The sequence below is a fragment of the Sceloporus undulatus genome, chromosome 2, assembly GCF_019175285.1.
Source record: "Sceloporus undulatus isolate JIND9_A2432 ecotype Alabama chromosome 2, SceUnd_v1.1, whole genome shotgun sequence".
NCBI lineage: Eukaryota > Metazoa > Chordata > Lepidosauria > Squamata > Phrynosomatidae > Sceloporus > Sceloporus undulatus.
Window position 1 is genome coordinate 4,110,341 of NC_056523.1, and position 23,132 is coordinate 4,133,472.

General features: G+C 42.8%; 2 protein-coding genes across 4 annotated transcripts; both read left to right on the forward strand.

Moving 5' to 3' along the window:
- Positions 1 to 18: 18 nt before the first annotated feature.
- LOC121922987 (zinc finger protein OZF-like) lies at positions 19 to 8,472 on the forward strand. Of its 2 annotated transcripts, XM_042453034.1 has the most exons (5): positions 19 to 156; positions 3,202 to 3,317; positions 4,313 to 4,433; positions 5,047 to 6,509; positions 8,124 to 8,472. In XM_042453034.1, the coding sequence occupies exons 2-4, from the start codon at positions 3,303 to 3,305 to the stop codon at positions 6,492 to 6,494; spliced, it is 1,584 nt and encodes a 527-aa protein (XP_042308968.1). In that variant the 5' UTR covers positions 19 to 156; positions 3,202 to 3,302; the 3' UTR covers positions 6,495 to 6,509; positions 8,124 to 8,472. The 2 variants fall into 2 exon arrangements, with proteins under 2 accessions (XP_042308968.1, XP_042308967.1); XM_042453033.1 differs by lacking the exon at positions 8,124 to 8,472 and having other exon boundaries at positions 5,047 to 7,182.
- Positions 8,473 to 8,526: 54 nt separating this feature from the next.
- LOC121923025 (major histocompatibility complex class I-related gene protein-like) lies at positions 8,527 to 22,811 on the forward strand. Of its 2 annotated transcripts, none has more exons than XM_042453127.1 (7): positions 8,527 to 9,715; positions 11,920 to 12,192; positions 13,553 to 13,828; positions 16,092 to 16,376; positions 16,821 to 16,904; positions 19,893 to 19,925; positions 20,989 to 22,811. In XM_042453127.1, the coding sequence occupies exons 1-7, from the start codon at positions 9,706 to 9,708 to the stop codon at positions 20,994 to 20,996; spliced, it is 969 nt and encodes a 322-aa protein (XP_042309061.1). In that variant the 5' UTR covers positions 8,527 to 9,705; the 3' UTR covers positions 20,997 to 22,811. The 2 variants fall into 2 exon arrangements, with proteins under 2 accessions (XP_042309061.1, XP_042309060.1); XM_042453126.1 differs by having other exon boundaries at positions 8,527 to 9,466.
- The last annotated feature ends 321 nt before the right edge of the window (positions 22,812 to 23,132 follow it).

Below are 23,132 nucleotides of genomic sequence, written 5' to 3' on the forward strand. Positions count from 1 at the left end.
CTCTCTAGGAATCGGAACTCTATGGTTGGAGGACCCAGCGTCAGAGTCAGAAGAAGAAGCTCTCTCTCTCTCTCTCTCTCTCTTTTTTCTTCCTGCCAGCCTCTGAGGAGGGTCCCAGGTAAAGGCTGGGATGAAGGCAGGGGAGAGAATAAGGAAGTAAGTAAAAGGAACCCTCTCTGCTCCAAGACACACTGCAGAAATGATCCGCTTCAGTGCCAGGGAGCTTTCCTGGGAACTGGGGCCACAGGAATACACTACAATTCCCAGGATTCCCTAGCACTGGTCAGGGCAGTTTAAAGCGCTCTCAAACTGGATTGCTTCTGCAGTGTGTTTTGGTCTTCTTCCTCTCTCCTTTCTTCTTCTTTAAGGCGGGGGAGGGGAGGACAAATGGCAGTCAACAAAGGAATCAATAAAGGGAATGAATGAAGCCAGTCATAATGAATGAAACATGGGAAGGGAGTTTGTGTTTCCTTCTCCCCTTCTCTCAGCCAGAGACTCTGCACATGTTCAGAGGACGGCTTCCCCCCAGAGGGGCCCAGCATCAGGCTTGTCACCAGGGACTTTGCGGCTGCTCCAGAGGAGAACAGAACTGGTCCTGTTTTTAAGTATTAAAGGGGTCTGTAAACAGCCTCTTTATCTGGGCATGTATTACTGGGAGGAGAACAAGGGCTGCTGCCTCACTGCAGAAACAAACCAGTTTGACTCTGCTTTAACTGCCATGACTCAGTGCTACAGAACTCTGGGATTTGCAGCCTTCCCTGCCAGAGAGCCCTGATTCCCCTCCAGACTATGAATCCCAGGATTCCACAGCACTGAGCCATGGCACTTAAAGGGGTGTCCGAAATGGTCTGTCATCCGTACTTTGATTGTGAGTTCCTGCATGGCAGAAGGAGGTTGGCTGTTGGGGTTGTTGTTGTGTGTGCCTTCAAGTTGTCTCTGGCATGTGGCGACCCTAAGGCCAACCTGTCACAGTATTCAAAAGGCCTTCTTCTGAGACTGAGAGAAAGTAACTTGCCCAAAGTCACCCGGTGGGTTTTCATAGCCAAGCAGGGTTTGAACCCCTGTCTCCCATTGGCTTGACCAATGCTTTTCATGGCCAGGCATTGGACTCTATGGGAATCATAGTTCAATGTTTAAACCACAGCATCACACTGACTCCTAGATAATATTGTAGATACTTTGAAAACTGATTGAACTGTTTTAGCTCAGAGGACTGTTTTCTCTCAGAAGGCTGCTAGCAGAGACTTCACAGCTGCTCCTGAAGAGAACAGAATTTGTCTGTTTTTCAGTATTGCCAAAACCATTCAAGAGGACCATAAAAGACGTCAACACCAACACTATGAGATGTATTGTGAGAGTCATCTTGAGGACTTGTTTTTGAATTTTGCATTTCTGTTAAAACATACGTTTTATTAGGACTACTTTTGTGTAATGTACAGTGGACCCTCCATGTTTGCTGCGGTCAGGACCCCTGTGAAAGAAGAGAAAAACTGCAAAACAATAAAATCCCCAACCCACTATTTTTTTAACCCGAAAAACACCTCTCTAGGAATCTCTAGGTCCTCCTCTGCAACCTCTGGTGGAAGTTGGCCATAGAGTCACACTGGAGGACCTGGAGATTCCTAGAGAGAACATGTTAATCAATTTCGTGAATAATCAAATCCACAAAAGTCAAAGTCGCAAATGTGGAGGAAAAAAATAACTGTTATGAATTAATTGTTACTATCTGTATGGTGGAAATGCAGCCATGAATGGTAGCTCGGCTGTCTCATCTGAAGGAACCCTGCCTATTACTGAGTAGTGGGTTGCAATGTCATCAGCTCTGAATGGGAAATATTACCTTTTGTATTAGCTATTAGGTTAGTTTGATTACAGATGTAATCAGGGAAGAACTTGGCAGGAGAGGATGTGGCGGGTGGACGGCGATTTATGGAATGTCTGGGGGAGTTAACATAAGGCTGTTGCTTAGCTGTTGGTCTGGAGGAGGCCGAATAGAGGGTGGGGTGAGGGAGTGGGGATGAGGGTCAAGATAGTCAATTAGTCAGGTCTAGGAATTACATGAGTGAGGTTTAAAAGTCTGTGTTAGCTAAGAGAAGAGTCTTTGATTTAAATGTATTAATCTGATTTGTTATGATCAGCTTCTGTTAATAAAGTTCTGCTTTTCTGTATTGTACTTTTTGGTCTCTATGAAAGCTGTGTGTGTGTGTGGACTGGATTCAGTCATGGTGTCTGTGGTGGCAGCAGAGAATAGAGTTGTGTGTCCAATGGTGATAGAATCCTACACAGGAACCTTGGGGGTATCTAGGTTCTCACGGTTGTTGTCCATAGCAGTGGGACAGAGGGCCTTACATGGATGGCAGAGTGGAATTATGAGTGGAAGATCTTAATCTTGGTGGTAGCAGTGAGATTTGTGGAATTCTTGACATGTGGTGGCAGTAGAGATGTAGGCAGAACCTAACATCTAGTGGGATAAGAGGTGGAAACCTCACACTCCACTCTGAAGAAACACAGGTCTGTTCCTTTAACCCTTGAAAGACTGTGGGCTCTTTCTACACTCCTCATCCAAGGCTCCCCTTGAAACCTGGAAGGAGGAGGGCTGTACCTCTGCTTCTTCATTACATCATTTCTTTTCTTTCAGTTGGGATGGACATCTTGTGGCTTTCCAGATATTGATGGACTGTAGTTCCCATCAGCCCCATAGACAGCATAAAGAAATAAGTGACGGGCGCAAGAATTTGTAGTACACCAACACATGGAGGGCTGCAGGATTCCCAACCCTGCCTTAAGGCTAAATCTTGGGGGCAATCCCATCCATAGTTGTTTGTTCAAAGGTGGGGTTCTGATGGAGAAGGAAGAAACCCAATAGAAGTGCCTTTTGTTGTTCTATGCTTTCAGACTGGGTTCAGTCCAGGGTGACCCTATAAATGAGAGAGCTCCAAGATGTTCAACCAGGTCTTGCAAGTTTTGCACTTGGGCTTCCTTGATGGAGTCAAAGCTGTAGTTTACCAACCCAGATTGCCCTTTCCAATGAGTCATGTCATCTCATAATCTGTCCAAAGTACAAGAGCCTCAATTTAGTTATTTTTTTCTTCTACGGAAAGTTCAGGCTTCATTTGCTCATTTAATGTCTTTTTAGGAGGTCCATGGAAGACCATATAAATATGTGCACATGTACAATACCTCTATTTGTATTTTTTACAGGTACTCAGAGGTCCTAGAAGGTCCTGCCTGGTCTCCAAACACAGGAATAAAGGAGAGTCTTTGCTGACTTCTTCTATAATTGGAAAGAAACTGCAGGAAAGATGGTCTTGCAACAGGTGAGCATTCACTCCTTTGCAATTGAATCATCGGAGGGGTCTGCAACGGAGGGTCCCAAATGGCTAATGCCCAAGGCAGAAGCATATCCTTCCCCAGAGTGTTTACAATTCACCATCCCACAAACTGAATCCTTGGCTGTTTAGGCAGGGTTGGTCCACCATTTTGGTTTGGTTTGGTTTGGTTTGAATATTTTTATTACATCCATCAATCATAAAATCAATCCGAACTTAAACTAACATATATAACTTAAACTACATAACATATAATGACAACACTAAAACAAAAACTAGATACGTAAATTGATGGCTCCCTCTTCTCCTCCGTGCTGGTGGATTATTTATATATTATTTATCCTTCCATTTCATCTACATCTTTATCTAGTCCTTTAATTCCTTCATTCTAAAATGTTTAAACTCATATTATGCTTCTTTCCTAGACAGTTAAAAAAAATCCTTATAATCTCTTAAACACTTATCTATTTGTTAGGACCACTTCCAAAACAGTATCATTTCTGCCCAATTTCTTTCAACTCTGTGTATAATACTTTCTTTAATCATTCTTTTCAATTTGTCTAGGCTTATCATATAACTTTATCAGCCAGTTCTCAATAGTCAGTATATCATAATTTTTCCATATTTCTGTGTATATTAGTCTCTCATGGCAGTCACCATGTATAAAATAATCTTTGACAGCTTCTTTTCTGTCTTATCATCTATCATGTGTAACACATTGAGTAAATATATCTCAGGTTGCATTTTTATCTTTACAATTTTGGAGATCACAATATGAACAGATGGCCAGAATTTTTTAACTTTGGGACACAACCACAGTTAAGCAGGTTTAACTTAACATAGTAGAGAGCTCTGACATGGAGAAATAATCAGACATGCCTTTATGGGTCTGTGTCCTGAGGTGATTATGTAATATATGGGATGCACCTTGTGTTTCTCTCAATTTTAACAAATCTCTGGATGAGGGGTATTTTATGTTGCAGCTGACCTTTGGAGAAGTGGCTGTGTATTTCACAGAGGAGGAATGGAACCTCCTGGATTGGAACCAAAGATCTTTGTACGAGGCTGTCATGATGGAAAACTATGATAATGTGTCCTACCTGGGTAAGCAGCTTGAACCTCTTGCCCTTCCTGTGCAGTCTGAGGGTCCTTTCATACTTTTATTGTCATAGAAACATCCTGTGGAATCTTGGGATTTATAGTTTAATGAGGGTCTAAAACTCTCCACTTGAGGATTCTAAATACCACTTCCTAAATTGCCAGTCCCAATATTCCATCGGTAGGAATCATGGCAGTTAATGTTTTTTGCTTCCACATCCCCTTCAATACATCCCAGAGCACTTTTGCCAAATTTTGGTGCCCTCTTTCAGCCTTCAAAGCCCTGGACAGGCTTCCAGCTTCCTCTTGTGGAATATGCCTCTCTCGACCCTTTTCCCTGATGTCCTGTTTCACATATTGAGAGGCAATTGTAACCCAACAAATTTTAATGACTGATTCAAATGACCTGGCGAGAACTGCATCAGGTCCTTGTTTTCAGACATATCAAGGGATTTCATTTAGCAATTTTGACTAATATCTATGAAGTGGGGGAAGAAGCTCTTTTTTCTGTGATATTTATTTTCCTTCTTGAGCTTGTGTAGCTCCATTGATGCTCCCAGAGGCTCTTCCTCTCTGAATGATGAATTTCAGTCTTATCTGTCCTTGTCCTCCTTTATAGGAGACAACTGGAGGAAAACAAATGTATCCATGAAATATGAGAAGTGTTTTAGGCACAAAATGGGTCTTGCCAAAAACTGCATTAAAGAGAGAGACAATGCTGCCAAGGATCTGTACAGATGTACTTTATGTGGGAAATGTTTTGCTCAAAAGCTGGAACTTCATCATCACAAGATAGCGCACACTGGAAAGAAGCATTTCAAATGTGAAATGTCAGGAAAACATATTACTAGAGACTTGTACTTTGGTAAGTACCAGAGAGTACAAATACGAGAGAGGACATTTAGATGTCAAGAGTACAGAAATTGTTTTGCAGATATTTCACAACTTGTGAGTTCCACAAGAGCCCAAATGAGAAAGAAACCATACAAATGCCAGCAGTGTGTGAAATGTTTTGCTCACAAGTCATGCCTGTTGAGACATCAGAGAATCCATATAAGATATAAATCACACAAATGCCAGCAGTGTGGGAGATGTTTTATTCACAAGTCAGTCCTGCTGAGGCATCAGAGAGTCCACAAAGGAGGAAAACTACCCAAACAATGTGTTGCCCTCAAGTCAGATGTTGTGACTCAGTGCATCCAAACAGGACAAAATCCATACAAGTGCCAGCAATGTGGAAAATGTTTTGCTAACAAGGCCAACCTTGGGAAGCATCAGATAATTCACACAGGAGAGAAACCATACAAGTGCCAGCAATGTGGGAAATGTTTTGCTTACAAGTCAAACCTTGTAACTCATCAGAGGATCCACACAGGAGAGAAGCCATACAGATGCCAGCAGTGTGGGAAATGTTGTGCACAGAAGTCAGCCCTTGTAACTCATCAGAGGGTCCACAAAGGAGAGAAACCATATAAGTGCCAGCAGTGTGGAAAATGTTTTGCTTACAAGTCAGCCGTTGTGACTCATCAGAAAATCCACACAGGAGAGAAACCACACACATGCCCACAGTGTGGGAAATGTTTTACTCAGAAGTCAGTCCTTCTGAATCATCAGAGAATCCACACAGGAGAGAAACCATTCAAATGCCAGCAGTGTGGGAAATGTTTTGCTCAGACATCATATCTTGATAGGCACTTGAGAGTCCACACAGGAGAGAAGCCATACAGATGCCAGCAATGTGGGAAATGTTTTGCTCAGAATTCAGCTGTTGTGACTCATCAGAGAGTCCATGAAGGAGAGAAACCATACAAGTGCCAGCAGTGTGGGAAATGTTTTGCTTACAAGTCAAACCTTTTGATCCATCAGAGAATCCACACAGGAGACAAACCATACAGATGTGAGCAATGTGGAAAATGCTTTGTTCGCAAGTCACAACTTGAGAGTCATCTGAGAGTCCACACAGGAGAGAAGCCATTCAAATGTCAGCAGTGCGGGAAATGTTTTGCTCGAGATTCAAATCTTTTGAGGCATCAGAATGTCCATACTAGAGAGAAAGCACTAATGTGAAAGAAGCTTTGTGTGGTGAGTCCATACTTCTAGATTCTGTCTTGTAAACTATTATAACCCCTTTGATGTTATTTTTGTTCCAAAGCCTGTGATTGTAAAGTTTTATATGATCATTCAATAAAATTTTGAATTATTTGGCGTTTTCTTAATAACCCATCCAAAGTCTATGAAACACATAATCAATTATGGAGCATCAGTATTTTTATGAACGAGGTACCCCCAAATTCAGCTGGCTGTGACCATGAAGGTAAATTGTACAGTGGGGCCCCCTTATCCATGGCTTGCCACCTGCAGATTCCAGCATCTGTGGATGGCAAGCCCCCCATTGTCCCCAATGATGGCATAGCACCACCTTGCACTCACGTCAGAGCGTTTATATGCAGGTGTGAAGATGCGCATCTTCTGCCTTGAGTCAAACTATCCTGGGTTCTTTTGCTCTGATTTTTAGCCCCAGAGCACGGCTTCAGTCTGGTTTCTGCCTGCTTTGGAGGCATGCGTCATCGAAACGCCTTGCCTTCAGAGCAGTTGGAAACCACTTAATTTGGCTCATCCATTCCACCCTGTAGTTATTACTGTCTGTGGTTACAAATTGATATTTTCAATCCTAGATTACAGAATCATAGAGCTGGAAGAGACCATAAGGGCCATCCAGTCCAACCCCATTCTGCCATGCAGGAACTCTGAATCAAAGCATCCCTGACAGATGGCCATCCAGCCTCTTCTTAAAGACCTCTAAGGAAGGAGACTCTACTACACTCCAAGGGAGTTTGTTCCACTGTTAAACAGCCCTTTTTTGTCTCCCTCCTGCACAACACAAATCCTATGCAGTAGCCTGTCCTAATTCGCAGGGGATCCGTTTTGGACCCCTCCGCGAAAATGGCAACTCACAGATATTTGAGACCCATTGAAAATAATAGTGTGTGCGTGCCATTTTATCCCTTCCTTCTCCCCCCCCCCCCCGCAAAGAGCGAGGCTACAGACTCCAAGTCCACAAAAAGGGAGGGACAAGTGTATTTCTCCTAGATATGTGGTGAAGCTTTGCAGGCTGGGAAGCATATCAGGCCCAGGGCTACCAGTGACGACTGGTCACGGTGCCTCCCTTGGCCTCTTAGCAGAGGTCAGAGACAGGGTCCTTCTTCATCCTAGTAGTGTGTATGGATGTTGGCATGCCTCTGTGCCAGTAGGGTTGGTGTCACCTGGTGCAGTAACTCACAGTGTCACTTGCCCTTGGCCTCTTCCCATCCCACGCCATGCAGAGTCCTCAGTAATGTTTTTGTGCACTAATGATACTCATTAATCGTAATTCCTGTGTATCACTAAATGTAATGATAATAGTTGTGCCATAAACAACTAGCAGAATTAAAATTATACCTTTAAACTGCAATATCATGCACGCATCCTAAATGCACGTACAACTACATAGTTTCATGCAGCTGAAGTGAAAATTTGGCAAAAGGTGATGTTTGTGAAGTGTTTTTAAAAAATTTATGTATTTTGTTTAAATTAAAATTTAACTTTAAAAACAATTAAATGTATTTTGTTTAAATTAATTATGGAAGGGCTATATTTGCATAAGCAGGAAAGGATGAGCCAACACCACAATCAACATCTTCTGTTTGTTCTTTTCAGCCTCGACTTCTTACCCACAACCTTCGTCTTGCTGTGGTCTTCTCACTACACAGACAATGTTGCTTTTCTGCCTCTAGTAGAACATTTTGGGGAAAGTTCGGACTTCTGTCTGGAATGGACAAAGCAGAGACTTTTTGGATAGCGCCTGAGCACACCAGCGGCTGTGCCTTCCCTATGCTGCCATAGGCATTGGTCTCCTTGCTTGGAGGAAACTGCTCTCCTCCTCCTCTCTGCCAGGGACTGGCCTGGAAAGCCTCTGGGAGGATTGTATTAGCTCCACCTCCTAGTGCAGGGGTCCTCAAACTCCGGCCCTCCAGATGTTTTGGACTTCAGCTCCCAGAATCCCAGATCATTGGCCAAGCTCTCAGGGAGGGCATTATGAGGTAGGAAGGAAATTTGCATGTGGGCAGTGATTGGCTGAGGGGCAAAGAGGAGGGAGGAGCCTTTGTGGGACTCTGGAAGTCTATTCAGATTGTAGAATCCTGAGGTAGGAGGGAATTTTGCATGTGGGTGGTGATTGGCTGAGGCTTCTGGGAGATGAAGTCCAAAACACCTGGAGGGTGGAGCTTGAAGACCCCTGCGCCAGTGACTGACATGTGTGACTCCTCAGCAACACACACTCCTGAGTTTTTTTAAAAAATTCAAACATTCACCCACTCAAAATGGCTGCCCAGAAATTGCTCTTCTTCTTCTTCTTCTTCTCCCTGGCAGGGACTCTGACTGATGGAAGAGAAAGGGGAAAAAAGGTCATCAAGGGTCAGTCACTCAAATCCCCACAAAGTCCTGGAGAGGATTAATGGAGAGACAAATAAAGGGGGAAACTGCTTAACCTGAAAAAGCACCAAACTGGTCCAATATATAAACGCCTATTTTGGGTAGGCTCTTCAGGTTATGGTGACATTATTAAAAGGAGGCAGACTTTATGGGGTGACCCTTGGGACCCATAACAGAAAGAAACCTTGACAGAATTTAGAGCTGTGGGGGTGGAAGTCCTGCTGTTTCCCTCTTCAAGTCTTTCCAATGAAGCTCCGGGCGGAAATGCAAATTAAGTCCGTTATAATTGGCTGGCCTTCACTTTGTCCACGCCCACTTTAATCGTTCCAAACAAAGGAGGAAGAGCAACAGCAGATTGTAAAATCTCTCAAGGGAGCTGCCTAGCAGCTGGCGTCACAGGGAGACTTCTTTTTTCCTATTGGCTAAGGGACTCCAGCCGGGCCAATCAGAGCTCTTCCTCGTCTTCCGCCTCCTTCGCAAACACAGGCCAGGGCTGCCTCCGGGGATGGATCCCTGCTGGCTCTGGGGGGCCACGGTGGTCCTCCTCCTGGGAAGAAGCCTCTGCTCCGGTGGGTCTCTAAAGGACTGAGGCTTATAGCGCTGCTGTTCCTTACTTTAACTGCTCTGGCTGCCTCCCGTTGCATTCTGGGACTTTGTAGTCCAAAGAGGCCTAAGAGTTCCCTGGCTGAGAATTCTAGAGGCCCCTCTTTAAACTGCAACTCCCACAATGCAACAGGAAGCCATCCAGAGCAGTTAAAGTGGAAGAGGGAAGCTGCACAGGGATCTAGTGGCAAAGGATGGGGTTTTAATGCTGCGCAGTGTGTAAGTTTAAACACGTCCTGTGTCAGTTTATCACTGTCTTGGCTCTTAAAATGGTTTCATTGGTTTTTAAATGTTATATTTTAATTTTGTTTTAATATAATTATTATTTATGTAATAATAAATAACAAATATTATGTACATAATAATGGCATAATTATTTAAATATTTATAATAATTTATATGACAACATAAACAATTATATTTAAATAATTATATTTAAATAATTATATTTAAATAGTAATATAATTATTATCTGTATTATTATTTATATAATAATATAAACAATTGTAATTAAATAATTATATAATGATTATATTATTGTTTATGTAAAATAATATAAATAATTATATTTAAAAAATTAAATAATCATGTTGTTATTTATACAATTATTTATGCAATATAAATTACATTTAAATAATTATATCATTATATTATTGCTATTTATACAATTATTATTTATACAATAATATGAATAATTATATTTAAATAATTAAATATTTAGATTTTAATATTTATTTATTTGTTTATGTTGTTGTTGTTGTTGTTGGCCCTGTATTCTTCCCAGGGCTGTGACCAATGAGCATTCAGAAAGTTACAGCATTGTTGTTGTTTTCAAAAGAAAAGAAAAACAACTAACGCCTCCAAAGTGGTACCTTTGGTTTTGGGGTGTGTATGTGAAGAGATAGAGATACAAAACACACTGCAGAAATAATCCAGTTTGAAACCACTTTAACTGCCTGGGCTCAATGCTAGGGAATCCTGGGTACTGTAGGGTTTTTTGTTCTTCAAAATGTTTTTTAATTGACATATGTATATATGTATACACACACACACACACCCCAACAATAAAAAAGATAAAACCAAAAGACAAAACAAACCTATCCTCACATTGACCTCCTAGACAAATTAATACAAATGTCACAACTAAAACAACATCGACTCCCCTAAATTTGAACATTTATTTACTGTATTCAATCCAACTTTTTTATTCTTTCCTTATATTATTGTTATTATTATTATTACCATTTATTTATAGGCTGCTGTCAACTTTGCACAGCACTTTACATAGTAAAGGGAAAAGGGGGAGGGGGAATAAAAGGAAAGAATAAAAACTTGCCAAGCAGCATTCAATCTAAAACAACAAGATTACATGATTAAAATATCTCTAAAATAATACTAACTAGTATACAATAAAGAGAAAGTAAACAGCAGATTAACTATATTCCAACTATAATGTCTTACTTCAATATACGTAGAGAGAGATCTTGTAGCACCTTTGAGACTCACTGAAAGAAAGAAATTGGCAGCATGAGCTTTCCTAGGCTTGAGTCTACTTCCTCAGATGCATATAAGTAGACTGAAGTCTACGAAAGCTCATGCCGCCAGTTTCTTTCTTTCAGTGAGTCTCAAAGGTGCTATAAGATCTCTCTATATACTGTTTCTACAGATTAACACAGATATATCTTTGAATTTTACTTCAATATAATTAACCATTTCATTGCTCTTTGTTTTCATAAATATTTACACATAGGAGTTTATCACATTAAGGAGATCAGGAATTTATCCCGTGAATATGAATATTCCAGAAAAATTATGTAATTATGTGAAACAATTTCACATGACGTCACACAAAACCCACCGTTAAAGAGGTCACAAAGAAGCATTAATGCGTATCTTTTTACTTTTGGGATTTCAGCAACAATGCATTTCCAATATCACTTTGTTTGTGCAATTGCGTGTGATAATCATTTGCACAATTTCTTGCATTTTTGCTTTATTTGTGGGATGCTTTAAATTCACTTTAATCTCTCTTTAATGCCGAAATTAGCCCAAGTGTGATAAACTTCATAGTATTGGTAATTGTTGTCTCCTTTGATGGCATCTTCTATTTTCCAAGCCTTTATGTCTTTCATAACCATTTATCCTATATCTATAATGTATCTAGGGAACTGTAGTTTTGCGAGACATTGAGCCTTCTCTGTCAAGAGAGCTCTGGGACCACAATAAACTACACTAACCATGGGTCTCTGGGCTTTTATTATTAGTAGTCGTAGTATTCATAGTCATGTTAGTCTGGAAAATGTAAAGGGACCTTTTAGCACCTTCTGTTAATCTCAAAAGTTATCGTTATTATGATTGATAACAACAGCCACTGAAAAATGACTGTTCCCTCTACTCCCTTCTCTTTGTCCACTTGCAGGTTCTTCCCCCCGGACGCATTATCTGCACTATTTTTTCACGGGCATCTCTGAGCCTGAACGGGGGCTGCCCCACTTCACCATCGTGGGCTACTTGGATGACCAGCAGTTCGTCCGCTATGACAGCGAGACCCGGAGGGATCTGCCTCGGGCCTCTTGGATCCGGAAGGTGGAAGGGGATGATGCCCAGTACTGGGACTGGCAGACCCAGCTCTCGCGGAGCTGGGAGCTCTACTTCCGCGTCAGTCTCTGGAGTCGCTTCAACCACAGCCGGGGTGAGTTGAGTGGGTAGGATGGGGATCAGCAGTTGCAGCAGAATGTCTGGGTCTGCATCCAGAGCTTGGGGAAAGTTATTTTTGGGGGATTCCACCAAAACATTACATTTTGTAATGATAAGAGTTTAACACTTAACATTAGGAAGAATGTTAAAAACTGTTCACTGTGGAGCAGACTGCCTCGGAGGGTGGTGGACTCTCTGTCTTTGAGGTCTTTGGTTCAAAACATACAGCAGAAGCTGAAGAGCCATGGCAAGGCTTATGGCAGGGGGTTGGATTAGATAGTCCTTTCAGTACCTTCCGGCTCTGAGATTCCATGAAGCAAATCAATAGATTCAAACTACAGGAAAGAACATTTCAGCTAAACATTAGGAAAACTTCCTGAATTAAGAATTGTTCAACAGTGGAACAGATTCCCTCAGAGTGTGGTGGATTCTCCTACATTGGAGGTCTTTAAACATCTCTCAGGGGTCCTTTAGCTTTAGATTCCTGCATGGCAGAAGGGAATTGGATAAACCTTGCAGACACTTTCAACTCTATGAAGCCAGGTTTTTTAGTCCTTTGAGAGCTGCATGACAGTAGAATGGGCTGCCTCAGAGGGTGGTCAGCTCTCCTTTTTTGTAGGTCCTTAAGCAGAGGTTGGATGGGTCTCTTTCAGGAATTCTGTAGTTGTGGCTTTCTGCATGGCAGACAGATGGCCCTTGGGGTCCTGTCCAGCTCTAGAATTCCATGACTTCAGTGCCCAAAATTTCCTAGCTTGCCAGGAGAGCTCTGCAAGAGGTGGTCCCCAAAGGAGCTTGTCCAAACCTTGCTTATATCCTCTATCTGAGGATAGAAGGAAACGACACTCTATTCCGACCACAAATCCCCATTAGGTTCCCAGCTGTTTTTAATAGAACAATTTAATTGTTAACTGTGCAACCATGAATCATCTTGGGTCTCAAGTTGGGAGATAAGCAGGATCAAAATGAAATTATACATACATAAATATTGAGTGGCTGGCTGGATAGTAATAATCATAACCATAACAATAATAACTCATTCTGAAAAGAGACTGTCAAAAGCCACTACCTCCCTTGACTCAGGGCCACTCATCCTCAATTTTCTTTCAGCTTGGGAACTGAATTTATTTTAAAAATTTGGAAAATGAACAGGAAAGCCTGCCTTTTCCTACTTGAAGGTACTAATGTTGTTTATTTTTGGGTGGTGCCTCAAAGGAATCTATCTACCAAAGAGTGCTGGTCCTCACAAAACTGCAGATCCCAAGGTTCTGTAGGATGAAACCATGGCAGCTAAGTGATCCTACATGGGAGGGGGCTGATGGCAATTGCAGTTCTTTTTATCTATATGACTTTTCCAGGGCTTCACACCTGGCAGTGGATGCATGGCTGTGAGCTGAGAGAAGATGGGCAGAAAGGAGGACTCTCCCAGTTTGGCTACGATGGTAAAGACTTCCTCAGCCTAGACAAGCAGACTCTCACCTGGACGGCAGCTGATTCCAAAGCCCAGGTGACCAAGCGGAAGTGGGAGGCTGACCGCGTCTGGACCCAGGGCCGGGCAACCTTCCTGGAAGAAGACTGCATTGAGTGGCTGCAGAAGTACCTCCATTATGGGAAAGAGATGCTGCTGAGGAAAGGTGAGGGTGAGGATGGGCCTTTGGGCTTTGCCAGAGAAGAGAATGCATCCAGTAAAAGCCTTGTTCTTTTTGTCCTTTGGAGGAATGCTTGCAGATGTGTGACATCCAAATCTGGAAACCAGAGCTTGAAAGTTACAAGTTACAGTACTTCATATGTGAAAAATCACAGTGATGAAATGATGCTACATTTCCAAAGTAATGTTGAATGAGCTGAGATGAAACCATTTTATTTCTATGATGAGTAATATTAGGGGTGGAATCTTCCTTGTGGTAGGATGAGCCATGAGGGAAATTCTTTAAATTTCAGGCCATTCTCATGTAAATCCTCCCTGCCTTTTACTCTGAACTTTCAATGAGCTATCAAAGGTACTGGAGGTCCATGAGTCACCCCTGGTATAAACCCAACATTTTTGAAATAAGTGTTTGGATGGGAGACCACCAAGGAATACCCAGTGATGTAGACTGTATTTCAGAGATGTAGACTGTATTTCAGAGATGTAGACTGTATTTCAGAGGAAGGAACTGGCAAAACCACCTCTGGGTGAGATTCCTTGCTTAAGAAAACCCTATGAAATAAGTTGACAGACGACTTGGAGACACATACGTCGGTCCAAGACATACTGCAGAAATAATGCTTTAAGTTTCCTGGTTCAATGCTAGGGAATTCTGGAAATTGTAGTTTATTGTGGCATGAGAGCTCTCTGCCAGAGAAGGTTAAATGTCTCACAAGATTACAGTTTCCTGGATTCCCTAGCACTGAGCCAAGGTAGTTAAAGCAGTCTCAGACTGGATTATTTCTGCAGTGTGTCTTGGATCATAAAAGTACACACACAGATGTGGCTGGACTGCAGTTCCCAGCATTTCTCTCTGTTCACTGTGCTGGCCAAGGAACTGATGGAATTGGAATCCAGTAACACCTAAAGGTATCAAGTCCCATCTGATCTTGGAAGCTAAGCAGGCTCAGCCATGATTAGTACTTGGATGGGAGACTGCCAAGGGGTAGCTGGGGCTGTAGGCTATATTTCAGGGGAAGGAACTGGAAAGACCATGTCTGAGTCAGATTCCTTGCCTAAGAGAATCCTATGATATTGATGGGGTCTCCAAAAGTCAACAGGCAACTTGAAGGTAACATATAAGATTGAATTTGAAAGAAGGTAACATATAAGATGAAGTACACTGAGTACAGAAAGAAGTTACTTTTTAGCGATGGCAACAGATTACTTCTCAGCCACCCCAATAAGTGCCTTACATACTCGTCTATAAGTCTAAAAATTTATGCCCCCAAATTGACCCCAAAATCCCAGGTTGACTTATTTATGAGTCACTATGGTAATGTGATAGCAGTTCTTTCAGATTTCCCCATGTGTCTGTCTCTCTTCAGCCAAGCAGAAAGAGTCCTGTGTGACTGACTGATATCAGTCCCTCTCCCGCCCGCGTGCCTCCTTGTCTGAAGGCTGAAACAAAAGCTGAACACTGAAGCAAAAAGCCTCAGTGAGAGTCCCTCTTGCTGCATGCACACATACACACACTGAAGGAGCCTTCAAGTTTGAACCCTGGTTTCCCAAAGTCCTAGCCTAGCACTCAAAGCAGTACTGCATGTCAGCTGTTTGGATTAATTAGTAGAGCCTTTTTCTGAAGCTGAGAGAGTACAGTATGGCTTACAAGGGCACCCAGTGGGTTTCCAGGGCTGAGGAGGGATTTGAAACCTAGGCGCCTTACAGACGGGCCTAAGCGTCGTTGTGCCAGGAATACGCGCGAGGGGCAGCGCTTCCGGACGTGCCTTGCCCCTCACGCGTATTCCATACGGCAAGATGGCGGCGCCCTATACAGATGGGCGCAGCCATCTTGATGTAACAGACGCACAGCGTCCGGACGTCTAAACCCGGAAGAGCCGTCGCAAGTGCGCGCTTTGGCACTTGCGGCGGCTCTTCCGGGTTGCCGGAAGGAGTGTGATTTCTGCACTCCTTTTTTGCAGCGCGGAGGAGTCGCGCGGTTTGGCTGCTGCGGCTCCTCCGCACTGCAACCGGCAGCGGCCCAAGACCGCCCGTTTTGGGCGGTCTGTAACAGGCCCTAGTCTCCCAGTTCAGCACTCACCATATTGGCTCTCTACAGTTTTCATAATCCCTTGCCAATGGCCATGCTAGCAGGACCTTCTGGAGAGATTCAGAACATCCAATGGGTCAGTAGTTTCCCCACCCCAAGCAAAGCCAGCATAGACACTTCCAACACATTGCCAATGACATCAACTTTGTCACTTTTCCAGAAACCCCGGTGGTGAAGGTCACACGCAAGGCAGGATACGGAGGCCGAGAGACTCTTATCTGCCGGGTCCATGGCTTCTACCCCAGGGAGATTGATGTCACCTGGAAGATGGATGGGGAGGTGATGGAACAGGAAACCTTCCGTGGAGCCACTGTTCCCAATGCTGATGGTACCTACCACACCTGGCTCAGCATTGAGATAGACACCAAGGATCGGGGCCGGTACTGGTGCCATGTGGAACATGATAGCCTGCCAGGACCTCTGGACTTGTCCTGGGAGGAGTCTGGTGAGTGAATTGCGGGGGGGGGGGGGGAGGAGGAAAAGGGACCACAATGGAGGTCCTCAAATAGAATAATAGATAAAAGTTGGAGGTGATCTATTCAGATACCCTTCTGCTATTCATGAATAGCAACTAAAGCACTCTTGAATGATGTGCATCTAACCTGTTTAAATAATATAATCTGAGATACACATATCTCCTCTCTTCTTACCAGCATCACCATGGTTCAAGAATGCTGGGAGGTGCAGTCCAGAAACATGAAGAGAACCACTCCTCAAACCTGGGTTAGAGCAGGGGAAGGGGACACTGTTTTTGGATGATCGCCAGCATGACCACTGTGTTTTAGCCTTGCTAACTCTGGAGCTACCGGACCATTTTTCAGTCTTCTCCCAAACAGGGATTGATCTGGGGAGTGGTTCCTACCAACAACTTTACTGTGTCCTCTTTCAGGTTCCATGTGGCTTCTCCTGGGTGGAGTCTTGGGGGCCGTGTCTGCTGCCATCCTTCTTGTAGTTGGCCTCATCCTCTGCATCAGTAAGTAGACACAGAAGCCCATCTGTAGAAGGAGAGAGATCATTCTCCTGCTTCCAAAACCCATTTCCTTTTTGTATTTCAGTCAGTTTTAATATGTGGTGTGAGCTGCTTTCATACTCATATTGCTGCAGGCTAGAAACCAAGCCATCACAGTTTGTAGCTTCCGCAACCTCCTGTCTTCTGCCCCAAAGACTTCTCCAGCTCTGGATAGATGCACAGACTTAGTAATGTCAGGGATGATGGGAGTTGTTGCACATAACCTCAGGCTGTAACTCCACATCAACTTGGTAAAGCTGAGCTGACCAGTTTTGGTTGTTGTGTTGCTAATGTAGCAGAGTTGCAGAGTAGATGCTGAAGGCCCTGACAAACCTCTTCAAGCTCTCTCTCACTTATCCAGATATCTCCATCTTAGGATTCGTTGGTCCTTGTTCCCACTGCTTGGCACTGCTTCCAGCAGTCAAAAAAACACACAGTTTGTAGTCTAAACAAGAATACTACTTTATTCTGCTACCTGGTTAAGTACAACTAATAAAATAACAAAAAAAATTTGCAACACATTATCTAAGCCCTATAATGCTTCAAAATTCCCACAGTTTACCAATCCACCAATTCACCAACCCAACAAACACATGGACAAGACTGGCAATTATTGTTACTGTTAGTTGCCACCCACTGGGTGTGTATTTTCACATTGATTGGTTGACTTTACTCTCCCCAGACCTAAGTCCAACCCCTGACCATGGTGGTCTTGCCCTTGAGACATGTTTCAGGTGTTATCAATGTTTATTCTTAAGTGACCTTGATTTCCAAGTCTTATTGCTTTAACTATCTTTGCACCTGTGATTTTCTTTATACAAGCCTTGCTATACTAAAACCTTTCTTAATTAGAAAAATTTTCTGTCTCTTTGCTTCTTACATACATCTTTTCATTTCAATTACTGCATGTCCCATGTTCCATTTCCTGACAAGTAAACCCCCATTTAGGTCTTTAAGATGGGAAAGGGGCCCCAAAGTGTGACCCATAGGCTGCATGCAGCCTTCCAGCAATAGTGAAGATTTATGTATGTATGTATGTATGTGGGCCCCCAGGGGGTTCAAATAAAGATGGATAACATCTTTTAAAATCTTTTTTTAAAATGTCTTTTGCCCCAAAATGGACCCAAAGTGGCATGATGGGATTTGTCTGTCTGTCTGCTTGTTTTATTTATGTGCCACATTTTTCTTGGAGTGGGACCCAAAATCAATCAAAACCCAATGATAATAATTTTTTAAAACAATTAAAACCGTCACATTTAAACTGTAAAATTATTTTGAAATAATAATAACAAACGCTTAAAAATAAATAGAAGACACCCTGCTATAAGAGCTCCCTTGCTTGCACATTAAAAGCCATTTTGAACAAGAAGGTTTTTGTCTGCCAGCAAAAGGAGAGCAGGAAGGGGGTCAGCCTTGCCTCCTGAGGAAAGGAGTTCCAGAAGGTGGGAGCAGCCACTGAGAAGGCTCTGTCTTCCATGTTCTCATCAGGTGACCTGTGATGGTAGTGGGACTGAGATAATTTCCATCACATCCCCCACTGGCCAATTAATGCCTAGGATAGGCTTTTCTTGGAAGAGGAATTGACCAGGAAGTGACTTTCGCTCACTTCTTGTTGTTAAAACAGAGGTCTTTCCTGTCCTAAAATGACCCAGGAAGACTTAAAAACATTGTAAAAATGCCCTTCCCACAAGATTTGGATGCATTTGGGAGCAATAGTTTCCCACCTTTGCTTTAAGGCCTCAGATGACAAGGAACTTCCAAACAGAATTTACCCAATTTCCAGTTTGATGTACCGTAATTGTGGGAATAATACAGGGATCTCATAGAATTATAGAATTGGAAGAGACCCCAAGGGTAATCTAGTCCAACCCATTTCATGCAGGAAGCCCCCTTGACAGGTGGCCATCATCCTCTGTTTAAAGACCTCCGAAGAAGGAGACTCCATCACACTGAGGGAGTGTGTTCCACTGTCAAACAGTTCTTACTGTCACAAAGTTCCTCCTAATGTTGAGCTTGAATCTCTTTTAATGTAGTTTGAATCCATTGCTCTGAGTTCCATTGTCTGGAGCTGCAGAAAACAAATTTGCACCTTCCTCAACATGACATGCCTTCAAAGATTTAAACAGGGTTATCATATCACCTCTTAAGCTCTTCTCCAGGCTAAACATGCCCAGCTCCCTAAGTCTCTCCTCATAGGGCATGGTTTCCAGACCCTTCATCATTTTGGTTGCCCTCCTCTGGACACATTCTAGCTTGTCCACATCCTTTTTGAACTGTGTTGCCCAGAACTGGACACAGTATTCCAAGTGAGTCCAGACCAAAGCAGAATAGGGTGGCACTGTTACTTCCCTTGATCTATTCTAGACACTATACTTCCATTTTATTTTACCAATGATGTGGGTCCTCTTAAATTTGGTAAAGTTCAGGGCCTCCGAATGTAGAACTGATCTGTCAGGGTTTAATTTTTAGAGGCACAGCGTTGGAAAGGATCCTGAGTGCTATCTAGTCCAACCCCATACCAGGGCAGGAATCCACAGCTAAATCACATCCCTGAGAGGTAGGCATAGAAATCTGCTAAACAGCCTACAAAGAAGGAGAAAACCACCACCTTCCAAAGGTGTGTGTTCCAACATCCAAGGGTTTTTAACTACCAGAGAGGTCTTGCTAATGTGTGCTCAAAATCTCCTCACTAGCCATTTGAATCCGTGGGTTCAGGTCCTGCCTTCTGGAGTAGCCGAAGACAAGTGTGGTTCATCTTCTGCATGACAAACACCAAACTGTTCCATTTGGGTTTTTTTGCAGTGTTTCTTAGCAGTGTCTCGATCCCCTTTTTCTACAAAATGTAGGAAAATCCAGCCAAAATGTAATGGATAATATAATAAATTAATTTTCATTATTCAGAGCAGGGCTGGGCAGAGACTTTCAGGTCTGACCTTCTCCTTTTCCTTGCAGAAAAGCGGCACAAGGGCTATAGAGCAACACCAAGTGAGTGGCAGCACCCTTCCTTTGCTGGAATGTAACTTGTGGCATCATCATGTACTTCTGTGTGTGTGAGAGAGGGAGGGAGGGAGGGAGGGAGGGAGATGATAAATTAACCAGCTGAGACAAGTTCATGAAGTAACTGGTTGGCCCTGAGGAGGAATTACTTTCCCTAGTAAGTTCAAGAAAAAATTAGAAAGCCATGTTTGGTTACTGAAGGATCCAAAGAAATGCATTTTTCTCCTGCACTCCAACAGACCAGAATCTAAATAGGGCTCCTGAGTTGTGCATCCATGGATCCTAATATAGTATCTTAAAAGTTGCCCAGGTAACTTTACATCCATCCTACATTTCTCACAAATGTTTGAGCTAGCTTTCCAGGTCAGGTGTCTGAACCCTTTTGTGCCAGGAAGGAAGAGACATGCTGGGGGCAGTTCTAGTTTTGGAGAAATGTCCCTGAAACCAAAGCACACAATTCTGGCATTCACCTAAGTTAGACCAAGAGTCTGCCTCCCCTTCACACCTAAGTCAGTGGGGTGGTGAATCCAGGCCAGGCTTTGTTTAGCTTATAAGCAGCTATCTAAAGTGCTGATCCTATGGAGGAGCTGCCTCCACCCATTAGACCCACCCACCCACCCATATGGCATCCTGGGAAAGAGTTCTTCCCAGAATTCCCTGGGTGTGTAAGAGAGTCCTCTCTGCTAAAGACTGGACAGGATCAGAGCTGATGTAGCATTTGCACTATGTATGTTTGTGTGCATGAGAGAGAAAGCGAGGGAGATAAAGGAGAGAGAGAGAGAGAGAGAGAGAGAGAGAGAGAGTAAGATTGGAAGCATTTCCTTTTGTGGACACCACTCCCAGTGGGGATCCACTAGATCAAAAGTAAGTAAAACTCACACAACCTAGACCCTTTTTGTGACACAATCAGTGTTACAAGTGATAAAGATACAGTGCACGTTTTTAATTTATTGGGTGGAGGAAGACCAATAATTTTGAGGTTCAGTTCCATGATGCTACATTGCCTTTATACTCCCTGTTCCTCTAACCATTTATGTGTTTACTTCTGCAGCCTCATAGGTCTTGATGTCCATGAAGGAGAAAAAGAGGGAATCCACCTGGGACTCATCTGTGCTGCTCCACAGTTCCTGTCAGCTTTTAAATGTTACAGTTATTACTGTCCAAATTTGACAGGGACAGTCCTGATGGCTCCTCCGCCATCCCACTTTCTCAGCTGCCTTTAAAATTCCCCAGTTTCTCTCTCGTCCTCCCATCTTACCTCTTTGTCTTCAGCTACAAAATGAGTTCAGAGTGTAAAAGTAGTTTGTACTCAGTTAACAATGGCTGTAGTAGAGGAGATGGGTGGGTGGAATTTTGCCATTCCCAACTAAAAACAAACAGCTGCAGCATCTGCTACCTTGCGTGTTCCTCCTTATTAATATTATTATCGCCATTTTGTCCACAGTAAGAGCTGTTGGATAGTGGAATACACTCCCTCACAGTGTAGTGAAGTCTCCTTCTTTGGAGGTCTTTAAACAGAGGCTGGATGGCCATCTGTGGGGTATGCTTTGATTGAGAGTTCCTGCATGGCAGAATGGGGTTGGACTGGATGGTCCTTGGGGTCTCTTCCAACTCCATGATTCTATGATCTGTGAAATAATCATGGGTATGTTACTTCATAAGTCTGGATCTGACCCAGCACCAGTTCCCAGTCTCTGACTGGAAGAGGATCTTTCAGAACAATGGAAAATGGCTTTCTGAAGGATTTGGGCCTGAAACTGCTTTTCCGCCGATTTTTAAAAAATGTCTTCCCAGCTCACAAATGAACCATATATTTTCAGTGAAGTATAGAACTTTTAAAAGGGATCTCTCTTTTATGATTTGTGCTCAGGTACGCCTGTGTTTCGTAGCCACTGTGAATGTACTTTTTTCCCTTTGTGGGAATACTTTATCTTATCTCGGGGTTTAGCTGTATTCTTTTTTTATTCTTTTTAACTTAAATGAATGTATTTCTTCCTGCATCAGGATAGTTTTAACTGTTGCTTTTTAAGTGATTTTAACTGTTGTTATGTTTAATATATTTTTACCTTGTCTAAACAATTCAGGTATTTAATCTAACACTCCAAAATCCAAAATTGTCCACATGGATGACTGAGATAGTGACACTTTTGTTTTCTGATGGTTTGGTGTATACAAACTTTGTTTCATTCACAAAAGTATTAAAATATTATCTATAAAATTACTTTCATGCTATGTATATCAGGTGTGTATGTATGTGTTGTGTACCTTCAAGTTGCTTCCAGCTTATGGCAACCCTAAGGTGACCCTATCATCACTGGTTTTTTCCTTCACAGGTTTCTTCTGAGGGGGGTTGCCATTGCCTTCCTCTGAGGCTGAGAGACTGTGACTTGCCCAAGATCACTCAATGGATTTTTATGGCTGAGCAGGGATTCAAACCTGCTCTCCAGAGTCATAGTCCAACACTCAAACCACTGCACCAAGCTAGCTCCCATATAGCTTAGCAGGGTCATCACTGTTTACTGTTTGGATGGGAGACTACCAACAAGTACCAGGTGATCTAGGCTCTATACCAGAGGAAGGCAATGGCAAACCAACTCTGAGGATTCATTGCCTAAGAAAACCATGAGAAATTCATGAGGCCACATCCCCAGCTCCCTAACCATGTCCTATGAGGAAAGACCTAGGGAGCTAGGGATGTTTAGCCTGGAGAAGAGAAGGTTAAGAGGTGATATGATAGCCCTGCTTCAATATTTAAAGGGTGTCATAGTGAGGATGGAGCAAACTCTGTAATTTTTGCTACTTTTATTTGGTGTATGCTATGTAGAGGTATTTTGATGAGAGGTGAAATATTTAAATAAAGTTACTAGGAGCCTGTCTGAAATCTCATTTTGTGCAGAAAGGGGAAGTACACGCCCGAGTAAATAAAAATAAGTACAGTAGAGTCTATTTGCAAATAAAGGTTGGCATATTTAGAGACTACATTATCATAAAACAAGGCTGGTTCTAGACAGCAAATTGTAAACAGAACAAGTTATGATAAAAACCTTCAACTACTGTCAGAGGTCTCTAAAATGGATTCTGGAAGACTCCCCAAACTTTGCTCAGAAGAACAGCTAGTCATAGGGCATCCAAGTTTCTGGGTATGTCAACTATCCCTTCTATTGTTTCAACTAGGCTTTTCTCCTTCCTATTTTC